The sequence below is a fragment of the Heterocephalus glaber genome, unplaced genomic scaffold (assembly GCF_053883595.1).
Source record: "Heterocephalus glaber isolate CG9 unplaced genomic scaffold, H.glaber_assembly_v1.0 deba00000122, whole genome shotgun sequence".
Classification (NCBI taxonomy): Eukaryota; Metazoa; Chordata; class Mammalia; order Rodentia; family Bathyergidae; genus Heterocephalus; species Heterocephalus glaber.
In genome coordinates this window covers 3,350,128-3,363,291 of record NW_028258138.1, presented here as the reverse complement: position 1 = coordinate 3,363,291, position 13,164 = coordinate 3,350,128, and the positions used below count along the sequence as shown (strand labels likewise).

General features: G+C 58.9%; 1 protein-coding gene across 1 annotated transcript in view; it reads left to right on the top strand.

The window, feature by feature from the left end:
- Prdm15 (PR/SET domain 15) overlaps nucleotides 1–13,164 on the top strand; it is a 38,173-nt gene that overhangs the window by 729 nt on the left and 24,280 nt on the right. Inside the window, exons 2-8 of the mRNA XM_013071363.3 lie at nucleotides 954–999; nucleotides 1,529–1,622; nucleotides 2,566–2,719; nucleotides 3,339–3,591; nucleotides 5,765–5,866; nucleotides 11,028–11,258; nucleotides 12,911–13,040. Coding sequence (XP_012926817.1) covers nucleotides 963–999; nucleotides 1,529–1,622; nucleotides 2,566–2,719; nucleotides 3,339–3,591; nucleotides 5,765–5,866; nucleotides 11,028–11,258; nucleotides 12,911–13,040 — 1,001 coding nt within the window. The 5' untranslated portion in view covers nucleotides 954–962. The remainder of the gene's footprint in view (nucleotides 1–953; nucleotides 1,000–1,528; nucleotides 1,623–2,565; nucleotides 2,720–3,338; nucleotides 3,592–5,764; nucleotides 5,867–11,027; nucleotides 11,259–12,910; nucleotides 13,041–13,164) is intronic.

Below are 13,164 nucleotides of genomic sequence, written 5' to 3'. Positions count from 1 at the left end.
TGCTTTATGTTCCTCCCCAAACGGTATGAGGCGAGTGTTTTTATTTCCGTTTTTCAGTTTAGTAGTCTGAATCCCAAAATGGACCATGGCTGGATTCCTCAACAAATATGTGTTGACGGGGTGGGGTGGGGGTGTCAGGCTGTGCTCAGCTGCCTGGGGTACACAGGTTCTTAGGGTGACACTCCAAGGACAGGAAATAGACACAAGCAGGGGCTTATGTGTGAGCAAGAGAGCCTGCCATAATGCCACGCTCGCTTATTCCTCAGCAGTGAGCATTTATGAGGCATCAGGGATAGGTTAGGAGCTCAAAGAAGGTTGAGTTGGATATGGCTGCCCCCAAGAATTCCTGGCCCAGGGAGGACTAAGGATAAAACCGACTTTTAAACAGCGGTGTCTGGAAGCCAGGTGTGGTGGCGCACGACTGCAATCCCAGCCCTCGGGAGGCTGAGGCAGGAGGATCTCTGCAAGTTTGAGGCCAGCCTGGGCTACAGAGTGAGTTCAAGGCCAGCCTGAACTATATAGCCAGAATCTGTCTCGAAAAATAGATATTTATATGGTGTCTAGTTTTTACAAATGGAAACCGATGGCTAGTATGAAAAGATTAGCAGAAGACTGCTAGCCGGGAGGCTATTCAAATCCATTGCTTTTATTTAAAACCAGTGTTATTTTAGTTGAGAAAACATTTCAGATGACCTCTAATCAGGAGGCCCCACTGTTTGTTCCATTTAAAGTATACTGTAACATCCCTGCGTAGGCCAAAGAGGCCTCGGTAGGAATTGTTTTTAAAAATCTAGCTTGTAGCTGGATGTGGTGGTGTACGGCTGTACTCCCAGCTCTCTGGGAGGCTGAGTCAGGAGGCTCATGAGGCGGGTTGGAGGCCAACCTGAGCCATGTAGCCAGATGCTGTCACCAAAACAAAGGCTCCTCACTGATTGGCTCTGTGTCCCAAACAGGTGTCAGAGATGGCTGAAGATGGCAGCGAAGAGATCATGTTCATCTGTAAGTGACCTGTGGGACCGCTTGCTGCTGCAGGTGCAGATGGGCTCTCCCGCTTGCGGTCTGGGCAAAGCCACGTCCACATTCGCTGTTTCTCTTACGATGGCCGTGGCTCCCCTTACTTCACGAGCCGTGACTGGGGTGTGGCCTGGCCAGTGGCCTCTCCCGGAGAGAGTGCAGTGCAGAGGTGGCCCTTGGTTCAGCCATCTGCGGCTGAGAAAGCGGGAGGGACACTAGCAAATGGTCCCTGTCCTGGGGCCACTGACCATCGCCACCATGGAGGTGACCATGGTGCGGACAGTGCCGGGGACCAGGCTCCTCCTTGGAGGGCAATGTCCCATTTCTGCGCTGTCTTTGCGGGAGCAGCATGGGGCCTTCAGACATAGGCCTGGCCCTGCTGGGCGTGTCTTTGTTTGCATCTCGTGCCTCTGGCTCCCCTGCCCTGGCAGGGCTGGTCAGGTCTTTGGTCTTTGTTCTCAGTGTCCTCTCCCCAGACTGACACAGTCCCCTCTGATGCAACCTCTGCCTGCAGGGTGTGAGGACTGCAGCCAGTACCACGACTCTGAGTGTCCTGAGCTGGGGCCTGTGGTCATGGTCAAGGACTCCTTCGTGCTGAGCAGGGCGAGGTGAGTGACGTCCCAGGGCGCTGTCTGAAGGACCCAGGCGCAGCAGGAGGCCCTGGACGGGGATCCCAGGTGACCAGGCCAAGCCATGGCAGATTCCGGGAAGGACTCCTGTAGCCGGGCCCTGGAGGCCGGGATGGAGGCACCGAGTCCAGCCAGGACGGCTCTGGGCCTTAGTGGCTCGGTGACTCGGGTGGAGGCAACAGGTTGCCCTGTGAGGTGTGGTGGTGTCTCAAACTCTCACTAGTGCCATTCCTGGGGCCCCGGTGCTGTACCCTACCCATGTGTGTATTTCCACTCACAGGGACTTGTTCTGCTCAAAACAATATTTTTGTAATATTTTTGCATCTTCTCCCTTCTCCCACACACCTTTGGGGTCCTGCTGCCCTTCGGGGTCATGAGCACCCATTGAGGCCATTGCTCGCTCAAGCAGGGCCCTCGGGGTGCCTCCATCTCAGGCCCTGTGCTTTGTACCTCGTGTCCCCTCACTTCTGGATGCTTCTCGTGGGGGCCCCGGGCCCGCCCTGTGCTAAGGTCCCAGTCCCCGTGCCCTTCTCCTACACAGCAACCTGCCTGTGACCCAGCCTAGTTAGCAGGCCCACAACCGCGGGAGACCAGCTTGCCTCAGCCTAGCCAGAAAACCTTTCTTGGTTTCCAGAACACCTGGCACCTGGCACCACCCTGCTTCCCCTCCCCGGCCTTCCTTGGGATGCATGCATCTGTGTTCTCATCCGTAGTACCCATGCCCAGGATCTGCAAGGGTTTAGTAAACCGCTGCTCTGCCTGGGGCCCTGGCGAATCCTCCCTGGCCTGGGGAGGTTTGGCGGCACTGAGGCCATTGGTGGGAGTGACCAGGCCTGGACCGCCGTCACCGGAGCTCTCCGGAAGCTCCAGGGTCCTCGGTGGGGGCCAGGTGGGGGTCCCAATCGCTGTCTGTGGCTCCCAGATCCTCCCTGCCATCCAACCTGGAGATCCGGCGCCTGGAGGATGGGGCCGAGGGCGTGTTTGCCGTCACCCAGCTGGTCAAGCGCACACAGTTCGGCCCTTTCGAGTCCAGGAGAGTCGCCAAGTGGGAGAAGGAGTCCGCGTTTCCGCTGAAGGTAATGGCGCTGCCCGCGGGGCGGGGCCGGGGGTTCAGGGCCAGCATCTGTGCCATTGCTCCATGGTGCGGGCTTCCCCAGTTCCTGCCTCAGTGCACAATCTGCACCCCACACTGCTCTTCTAGAGACACCAGGTGACAGTCAAAGCCTGGCCACTCCAGCCTGGCGTGGTGGTGCCTGCCTGTGATCCTAGCACTGGGGAGGCTGAGGCAGGAGAATCACCTCGAGTTGGAGGCCAGCCTGGGGTACACAGCGAGACCCTGTCTCAAATAATGAAGCAAGGTTCAGCAAGGACCCTGAAGACTGAGCCTCCATCCAGGCACATAGATCTCAGCCAAAAAGGCGGGAAGAAAGGCACTGGATTTGTTAACAAAAGTAGAAATAGAGGCAGGAGGGCGGGCTGGTTTGGGTGCAGGGCTCAGTGTCCCGTCCCCGGACCTCAGGTGAGGGGTGAGGCTCAGGTCCCCGGGCCCCGGGTCACAGCTGGAGCTGGGCGTCCCTGGTAGAGACCCCCAGGGGCCTCGGCTCCTCCTCCTCCTGTGGGTCCGTGCAGCCCCCTCACCGCCAGGAGCCCATGGCGCCCTCGGACGGCGGTGACCCGGCCCGCCCCGGCCTGCAGGTTTTCCAGAAGGACGGGCACCCCGTGTGCTTCGACACCTCCAACGAGGACGACTGCAACTGGATGATGCTGGTGCGGCCAGCGGCCGAGCCCGAGCAGCAGAACCTCACGGCCTACCAGCACGGCAGCGACGTGTACTTCACCACCTCGCGCGACATCCCGCCTGGCGCCGAGCTGCGTGTGTGGTACGCAGCCTTCTATGCCAAGAAGATGGACAAGCCCATGCTGAAGCAGGCCTGCCCCAGCGGCCAGGGTGGGTCCCTGCCGCGAGCCGGGGCGGTGCGGGAGGCGGGTGGCAGGGCTGCTTGCCAAGCACAGATGGACGCTTGCCCGGCCTCGGGGCCCTGGCTGGGGAGAGGCCGCCTCCCTGCCGTGCGGGTGGACTCGGTGCCTGAGCGGGGTCTACGTGCACGTGCGCAGGGTACATGTGTACCTACGTGCACATGCGTGTGTGTGCACCAACGCAGGACTTGCCTAAGTCACGTGGCCCTGCTGCACCTTCTTGGGGTGCGTGGTTGTCCTGGTAACCCAGGTGGGCGTCCCCTCTCTGTGGGCCGCCAGGCATAAAGCCATCCCACCTCGCTGGGCCTTGGAGTGCAGTTGCTCTTCACCAGCGCCCAGAGCGTGGGAGGGCTGCTGCTTGACACTTTGACCTTAAGCCAGGCCCTTGGCATGCTCCATCCGCTCCTGCGTGGGGGCCAGATGCTGCTCCCCATTGCTGTGGAGAGAGAGTGCGGACACTGCTGTCTCCCACCCCAGGAGGATCTGGCTCCACAAGATTGTGTGGCAGCAAGTAGCTCTGCAGAGAGGACTGGTGGCTGTGCCAGGTCCTGCTCTGCCACATTGGCCGAGTACCTTGGATTCTGGGGGGCACTGCTGTGCGTCCACTTGGCGGTGGGCGGGGCAGTGCGTTTCGGAGCCATGATGGGCTGTGCAAGTGTCCCGGGGCCACGGCAACAAACGCCTTGTGCTGGGGAGCTCAGCTACCGGGCCAGCCCCCACCACTCTGCAGCCCAATGCGCAGCAGGGCAGTTCCTCCTCTATCGTGGGGTTGTCACCTGTGCTCTTTGCAGGCGGGGCAGGAGCTGGGTGCGAGCTCCTGGGTGGCCCTTTCTGTTGACGGGGTGGAAAGGACCAGAGAGACCAGCTGCTTTCCACACGCTGCTCCCGCCCTGCACCGGCCTTGCTCCAACCCCACCCCTGCTCAGCACGGGGATGCTGTGTGTCTCCCGATCTGGGCCACTTCCGAGGCCAGACTCGCTGGGTGGGACTCCCGGAGGCGGGGAGCTGTGGCCCCTGGCTCCCCGGAACTCACCCTTGTCAGCCTGTGTCTGGGTGGTGACAGACCCCTCATGACGCCCGGGGTTAGTCGAGGTCAGGCAGGATTGCTGCACCTGATCGCGTCCTGGCTCCTGTCTGCTCTCCGCCACCACAGAGGCCTCTGATGGGCAGCTGTGTGGAAGGATGGATTTAAATGACCGTTGTCAGCGGGGTTGCCCCTGATGCAGGAGGACCAGGGTGACCACAACTCCTCCATGCCCAGGGAGTGGAAGGACACCCCTAGTGACATGGTCACCCTGCACGTAGCCTAACCTGAGCGCGTGCTTCAGATGGGAAAGTAAATAAACACCTGGAAGATTGTAGAATTACCTTTTGTGGTTTTTACCTTCTGTTCAGGGACAAATGGCAAACAGGTCTTTCCTGGAGAGGCAATTGTGTTAGTCAGCGTTTCTGCTGCTGGGACGCAGGCCGTAATCCTAAGGAGGAGGAGCTTCGTGTGGCTCATGGTTTCTGGAGATGCACTTCACGGTCAGCTTCTCCAAGGCGGGAGCATCTTGGCGGAGCAGAGCTGCTGAGCTCACGGCGGCTGGGAAGCAGAGCAGGGGACCAGGGCCAGAGAGGAAGGCACTAGACACAGACGCCAAGGTCACCTCCATGACCACCCAGACACAGCCAGAAGTGTACCCCGCCAATCCCTGGGGTGCGTCCCAAAGCCATCAAGTTGCTACTGCACCCAACCGCCACAGTAGTGGTCTTCGACTCATTCACTGATTCCTGTGTCTTTTCTGCCTGTTGAGCACTCGGCCCCCGCCCTAGGCTGGCTGCTCCTTGCGACTTTCCTCTGGGGTCCCCTGCAGGCTGTGAAAATGATAGCGCCCCCCTATGGCCTCCTTCTTCCCCAGCCCACCCAGCCCCTTCCTGAGCTCCTTCTCCCAGGGCCCCATCCAGGCACATGGAGCCAGCAGCCGAGGTTCTCATCCCTGTGCTTCCAGTGACAAGTGTGGTCAGCGTGTGTGCAACGGAGGCAGCACCTGGCATGCTGCCCGAGCTCATGGGATGCCAGCTTGGCCGGCCCTGTCACCGTTGTCACATGTTGGGATGGTGCAGGGCTCCATGGTTCACCAGGCTCCTCTGTTCTCTTGCAGCCACAGGCGCCCCAGAACCCAGCACCCCTACAGAGGCCGAGCGCGGCCCGTGGGCCTGCAAGGTGTGTGCCAGCTCCTTCCTGGAGCTACAGCTGCTCAATGGTAAGGCAGGGGTGGTGCTGCCAGGCTGCTGCGTGGACACTGATCTTGGCACTTCCGGGGGGGGGGGGCGGCTATCCCCGCTCCATCCTGCCTCCAGCTGCCTTCCCTGGGGAGCAAGGCCACACACAGCTGCCCGTGGCCAGGCTTGAGGGCACCGGGACAGGCAGGTGTCCTGCTGTCCTGCCGTCCTGCCTGTCCCACGTTGCCTGCCCAAGCTGACCGCCTCAGAGGGGGCTGGGGTAGTCGAGTGAGTCCTGAGCTGGGGACTTTCTGAGCATTCTCTTAGGGCGTGTGCGGCCGGCCGGCTGTGCAGTGAACTCTGATCGTGTGTACAACGTGCCCGAGGCTGGAGGCATGACCCGCGGCCCCACACGGAGCCTCCTGTCTGTCTCCAAGACAGAAACGGCGGGGTGGCCCTGGGGCTCTCTGAGGGCTGTGTTTGTGAGTGAGCGCAGCCCTCTCCAGGTGGATGGGGACCAGCTCTGGGACCCAGAGCACAGGGATCACCTGCCAGCAGAAAGACTTTTCTGGTTTGTAGTATGTGGCTTTTTGTTTTGCTTTGTTTAGTTTTTTGAGACAAGGTCTCGGTATGTAGTCCAAGCTGGCCCTGAACTCACTGTGTAGCCCAGCCTGGCCTCAAACTCACAGCAATCCTCCTGCCTTAGCCTCCCCAGGGCTGGGATCACAGGCGTGCACCACCACGCCTGGCTGGCGAATGGTTTTGAATGAAGAAGTAAAATCCTTCTACTCTGGCTGAGCGGAGCCAGTGGCCACAGGTGACAGGCAGAGGCCTCATGCGACCGGGCCCAGCCTCCTCTGCATGCTTGCTGGGGTCCAACTCTCACTGCCCCAGCCCACCTTGGCCCCTGCCAACCGCAGCCTGCTCATCCCCCACCCAAGTACCCCCGGGGGTGGACGCTGCTTGGTCACCCGATGGCTGCAGGATGGGGGGCAGCACCAGACAAAAGCTGAGGAGTACAGAAGTAGAGCCGTGGGGACAGAGGACTGTGTGTGCCCCGCGGGCCGGCCCCCAGGACGGTGCCAGATCGGGGCGGCGCCCCTGGTGCCAGCAAGTCGTCCTTGGGCTGTGTTAGAGCTGAGGGTTCTAGAGCAGAGGTGGCGGTTCCCTGGTCTCAGCCCTGATCACACTGTACCTGAGAGGTCCACCTGGCGTAGGACAGCTCCATGGTGTAGTTTCAGCGTCCGGCTTGCTAGGTTTACCCTCTAGGGTTGTCCAGCTTTCAAGCCAAACCAGCGCTTCAACTTGGACTTCTCTTACACATTTCTTCCTTAATTGAACTTAAAAGAAGATGTGTGAATTCAAGCAGATGAAGATTGCCTCATGCTTTTTGAAGACAGGCCCGCCACACAGAGCTCCAGGATGCTAGAGGCTGGCCTTGAAGCCCCCCTGTAGCCCAGGCTGGCCTCAGACTCATGGTGATCTTCCTGCCTCAGCCTCCTGAGTGCTGGGATGAGAGGCATGCGGCACCATGCCTGGCTTTGGGTGAAGCTGTTAACCAGCTGGGCGGGAGACCGGACACTTGTCCTGGAACTTCCCCCTGTCCCTCGGGGAGCCCTGTCCTGTCTTAGGGCACGAATGGGCACAGTAAGCTTGGCATCTCTGGAATTCACTACCATGGCTGAGACAGGAAGACAGGACGCTCCTGAAGCAGCGGTGACCAAGGCGACAAGAGAAGCAGAAACCAGCAGGGCGGTGAAGCTGTCCCTCCGGTGACAAGGCCCGGATGGGCCAGTGCTGGGCGGCGGGGAGTGGAGCTGCACAAGGAGCTTAGGCGCCTGGCACCCTGCCCCGGCCGCTCAGCACACACGGGGTCCTGGTCCTCAGCACACAGACCTAGGTCAGGACACAGGGCCTCGGCCCTCAGCCTGCTGCTAACGTCCCCTCGGAGGGAGGTGACTCTGCTCGGGGGACGGCCAGTCCCGAGGGGACACGGAGGCACCCTGCACGACCCTCACCCTCTGACTGTCCTGCGGGGAAGACCAGCCACACGGGGCTGGGAACACCCAGGAGACACTGGGACAGAGAAGGGACAGCAGCTGGAGAAGCACCTCGCTCCAAGGAAGCTGCGGACCGGAGGTGAGGTCCCGGTGGGCATGGGCGGCGTCTCCCTGGTGGACACAGGTGGGCGCCACAGGTCCCACTGAAGGAACCTGCCATGGAGAGAGGCGAGGACAGCACGGACGGAGGGAAGAGGGTGGAGTCCGGAGGAGGCCTCAGATCCCAGAGGTGGCAGAGGCGGCTCTGCTGGAAGTAGGGTGTGCGCGAGCGAGAGACAGTGACCCGGCCTGGCCTCAGGAGAGCTCGTCACCCTGGGGTGAAGACAGAGCCTTCAGAGAGAAGCAGCAGGTCCCAGTGACAAGGTCACAGTGACGAGGCAGTGACTTCACACCCACCACGTGCTGCTCCCCACGAGCATGGGCAGACTCGGAGCCTTGGTCACGTCTCCCACAGCCAAGGAGCATGGTGCGCAGCCTTTGTGGCTGCCTGGTTTCGGTCAGTGAGGACTCGTTCTGAGCCTCGCATGAAGCAGCCGAGATGTGATCAGAAAATGCAGTGGTGGTAGCTTCTCTCACAGTGGCCACAAGTCCCCTCTGAATTCTCCCCCTCACTCCCAGCACACTCCTCCCATGGTCCTGGCCACTTCCTGCAGCAGCTCTGGAGCCCTCTTTCCCGAGTGTCTTTAGCTGCACTGTCCTGGCTGCCTTGATGTCCTGAATTAACCCAAAACGTTTCCCTCTCATGATCATTTTGGCTTTGGGGAAGAGCCGGAAGTCACACGGTGCCCGATCTGGAGAATAAGGTGGATGAGGACACAGCATGGTGTTTTCATGAGCTGCTTTTCTGCCAGATGGTGCTGGGCAGCAGCACTGTATTTTTGATCACACCTCATAAAGAGGCTCAGGAAAGAGGACTCAAACCATCCAAGGTGAGCCGGAACCACTTGGTGTAAACGCTGCCAGGCGCACTGCCACTGGCTCCAGCGTCCTTCCTCACCAGCCTCTGACCGCTAGATGTGCTGTGGACCAGGCCCTGCGTCCTTAAGGCTCTGGCAACCACAGACCTGCCGCGGGCGGGAGAGGCTCAGACAGGGAGCCGTGCCCAGTGCAGAGTCCACCACGCTGTCCATCCAGGGCACAGCCCGTGCCCAGCGTTTGTAGGGAGTGGAGAGGACATGCTGGGGGCCAGACCCCGCCACACCCAGGCCCCGGGAAGAGTGGTGTGGAAGAAGGGAGGAAATCGAGAGGTTAGTGGGTGTCTTTTGACTGTAAAAAGAGGAGTTCTGCTGTTGAGAGAGCCTGCGAGTTCAGAGATCAGTCAGGAACGTATAGTAGGTGTGGTGGTGCACCCCTCAACCCTCGGGAGGCTGAGGCAGGAGGATTGTCAGGAGTTTAAGACCAGCCTGAAATACAGAGAGACCCTGTCTCAAAAAAGCAAAACAAGGGCTGGGGATTTAGCTCAGTGGTTCGCCATCTGCCTAGCAAGCACAAGGTCCTGAGTTCAGTCCCTAGGACCTAAAAAAGCCAAAACAAACAAAAAAAAACAAACCAGTAATTTACTCATATGTAAGCAATTGCTAAAAAGCTAAAGCAATAATTAACTCTAGAAAAAGCAGAAAGCTAATCGTATATATCACACAGCTGTCAATAAATTGTTACGCTCATAATCTTATAAGCACCAGTATGGATTTATCCCAAACTTGTGATATAAATATATTACCCAAACAATCCAGTATAGCTGTTTATGTAACAAGTGTCAGAGCAGAGGGTTTCTTTCACTTTACTCCTCCAAGAGTGTTTTATTTTTTGGTACTGGGGATCGAACTCAGGACCTTGTGCTTTCAAGGCAGGCTGTGGAACCACTGAGCTAAATCCCCGGCCCTCTTTTGTGTTTTAGCTCGAGCTTTTATTCTGCACCTTGGGGGTTTTGGCTCGGGCCTTCAGCTCCTTGTGGGGACACTGCCCCTGCTCCCCGTCTGACAGCTGGCTGGGGCCAACTTTCTGGCCACTGCCTGGGGGCCTGGCCCTGTTGGAGTCCTGTGGGGACCTGGCCAGGCTGTGTAGACCCCAGGTTCCCTCTCCACAGCCTGCAGCCCGACCTCTGCATGCGGTGTGGCTGTCAGCACCCTGCAGGGAGACACGAGGGTCTGGCTCCGAGTCCTGTGCCCAGCAGTGTACCAAGCGCCTGCGGCATCTGCCTTCTCTGCAGTTGGTGCTGGGCTGTGCTGCCGGCGGCTGTGCCTGCGAGGCTGCCTGTGCTTTCTTCTTGCTGTCCCCGGCTGGGTCCCCAGCCCCTTGGGTGGTGAGCAACCCAGCGGCCCATGAGCTCACGCGGCTCGAGTGGGGAGACCAAGCCAGCCCCACCTGGCCCTGGCCACGTCCTCCTTCCAACCTGCGTCCTTTGCCCACTGGGGAGAGCTGCCTCCACTCCTGTCCGGCCCACCAGGCATCTCCGCTGGGCGCCCACCAAGGCTGTCTCCACTCAAAACAAACCAGAGCATTGTTGCCCTTGTGCCATTGTTTTCTTTTTTTGGTACTGGGGATCAAACTCAGGACCTTGGGCTTGCGAGGCAGGCACCAGAACTACTGAGCTAAATCCCCAGCCCAATTTTTAAAAATAGTATAAGTTGAACATCCCTTATTAGTATCCAAAATCCAAAACTCTGTAAAATTCTAAAACCCTAAATCCACAACTTCACGGTTGGAAACACTCCTTGTCCTAGGCATTTTGGGTAAAGCATATTTGACCTATAGGTGTGTTCAGAGCAATGGAAATGTTTTTATTTTCAAACCCAGTGAAATGAAGATTCATTTATCTATACAAAGGGCACAGTTACTTGCAATTCCAGCACTCTGGGAGGCTGAGCCAGGAGAAAGACAAGTTTGAGCTCAGCCTGGGCATCTTGGCAATTCAGTGAGACCCTGTCCAAAAATTAAAAAAAAAAAGTAAAAAGCGTTGGTGATGTAGCTCAGTGCAGAGGCCTGGGTTCCATCCCAGTTCTGTTAAAAAGAGAAAGAAGGAGACAAGCTTGGTGCACAGAGAGGGAGCGGGTGGCAGGTGGGATGGGCAGCAGGCGGGGTGGGCGCTGTCCCCGAGAAGCCCTGTCCACGAGACATGCTGTCAGCTGCGGCCTCCTTGCAGAGCACCTGCTGGCCCACTTGGAACATGCCAAGGGCCTCCCTGCAGGCAGCCAGCAAGAGGCTGCAGCAGCGCCCGAGAAGGAGCCCAGCGCGCCCCACGGGGAGCCCCCTGCAGCTCCCGAGAGTGCCGGGGCCACCAAAGAGCAGAAGAAGAAGCCCCGACGCGGACGGAAGCCCAAAGCGTCCAAACCTGAGCAGCCTCTGGTCATCGTGGAGGATAAGGAGCCCACAGGTGAGCAGCTGGCGCCTGGCACGTGCCAGGGTGGGGCACGGCCAACCTGGGCTGGGATCGCACGCCACCCTCTGCCCCTCCATCCTCCTGTGCCGTGCAGGGGCCACGCCCCCGCTGGGCGGGAGAGGCTGGACAGGACACGCCCACGAGGGTGGAGGTGCTCCCTTTCCTCGCTGCCCTGCTCGTCCCTGGCAGGGTCCTCATGCGTGGTATGGCGCTGCCCCTTGCCCAAGCTGCCAGCACCTGGCCTGTTGCCCACCTGCCTAGTGTTTGCCCACTGCACCTGAGAAACAGAATCTGGCGGCCTGGCCATGGCTGGAGCCCAGTCGGGTGTGGGGTCCGCTTTCCGGCCGCCCGTCCCAGTGGCCACCTCCCTGCACTTGCCCGGCGTGATGCCCAGCTGCCGGCCATCCTTCCTGCCGCCCTACCAGTCCTGGTGCCTTTTCTTTAATTGCTGGGGACATCCCGGGGCTTTCTTTTCTGAAAATGGGAAGAAATCCTTAGGATTTGAGGAGAATTCCGAAGCGGGACCTTCGTGTGGTGTCCTGGCTCCCCGTCCTCCTCGGGGTTTGCAGGACGGAGAGTGCCTGGTCCCTGTGCTCCTGGATGGGTGGAAGGAGGGGAGGGGAGGCCGGGACAGCACCCTGCCTCTCTGGGGGCCAGGCAGGGCCAGGGGAGGGACCCAGGTGTGGCTCCGCCTGATCCTGCTGCCCTGCTGCGGTGACCATCTGATACCTGACTCATAGACACCGTGGTGGTTCACTTTCCAAACATACTCAGGACGGCATGTCTAATTATAAATTTTAATATCCCTAGTTTGTCAAAACTAATTAAATGAGTAAGAAGATTCTGCTGTCCATCCAAACCGTTTGTGGTTGGTATGAAGACAGATTGCAGTAATGTTATGATGTTGTGGCTTTAAAAAAGAATCGCACGGGACCGGGGATTTAGCTCAGTGGTTCCGGCGCCTGCCTCGCAACGCAAGGACCTGAGTTCGATCCCCGGGACCAAAAAAAAAAAAAAAAAAAGAATCACACATTAGAACTTCAGTTTGAGGGTTGGGGATTTAGCTCAGTGGTTCCACTGCCCTCCTTGCAAGTGCAAGGACCCGAGTTTGATCCCTGGTACCAAAAAGAAAGAAAAATAAAAAGGAACTTCAGTTTGGTTGAAGACAAACATTGTTTTTTTGGTGGTACTGGGGCTTGAACCCAGAGGCTCTGCACTGAGCCACATCCCAGCCCTTTTTATTTCTCTTTTGAAGACAGGGTCTTGCTAAGTAGCTAAGTTGCCAAAGATGGGCTAGAACTTGGAATCTTCCTGCCTCAGCCTCCCAGAAGGCTGGCATTACGGGTGTGCACCGCCACGCCCCACTTGCTTTTCTTTCTTTCTTTTGTTACCAGGGATCAAACTTGGGTCCTTGCACGTGCAAGGCAGGCGGTGGAACCACTGAGCTAAATCCTGGCCCCACTTGCTTTTCTTTATGTGCAGAGAACTGTGTGCATCCCAAAATTTCGCCAATCTTATTTTCTGAGTGTGACTTAGCCCCTGGAGTCCATGTTGGCTTGGCCCTGCTCCAGCGCGGCCACGTCCTGGGTTTGCTGTGTGCCCCGCCCTGTGACGGCTCCTCTGCCTGTCGCACCCCCTTTGCGCAGGGCAAGTGGCAGAGATCATCGCCGAGGTCCCGCCGGACCAGCCTGTGAGTGCGGCGCCCGAGGAGCGGATCATGGAGCTGGTGCTGGGGAAGCTGGCCACACCTGTGAGCGACACCAGCCCGGTGCCCAAGTGAGTAGAGAGCTAGAGAGCGAGGCAGGGCCAGTGGCCTCCCCGGGCAGAGTCGCATCTGGGAGGGCTGGGCCCGGGACCCAGTGGTCACGCACCGCTGACCTCTCAGCTGCCCGCTTGGACA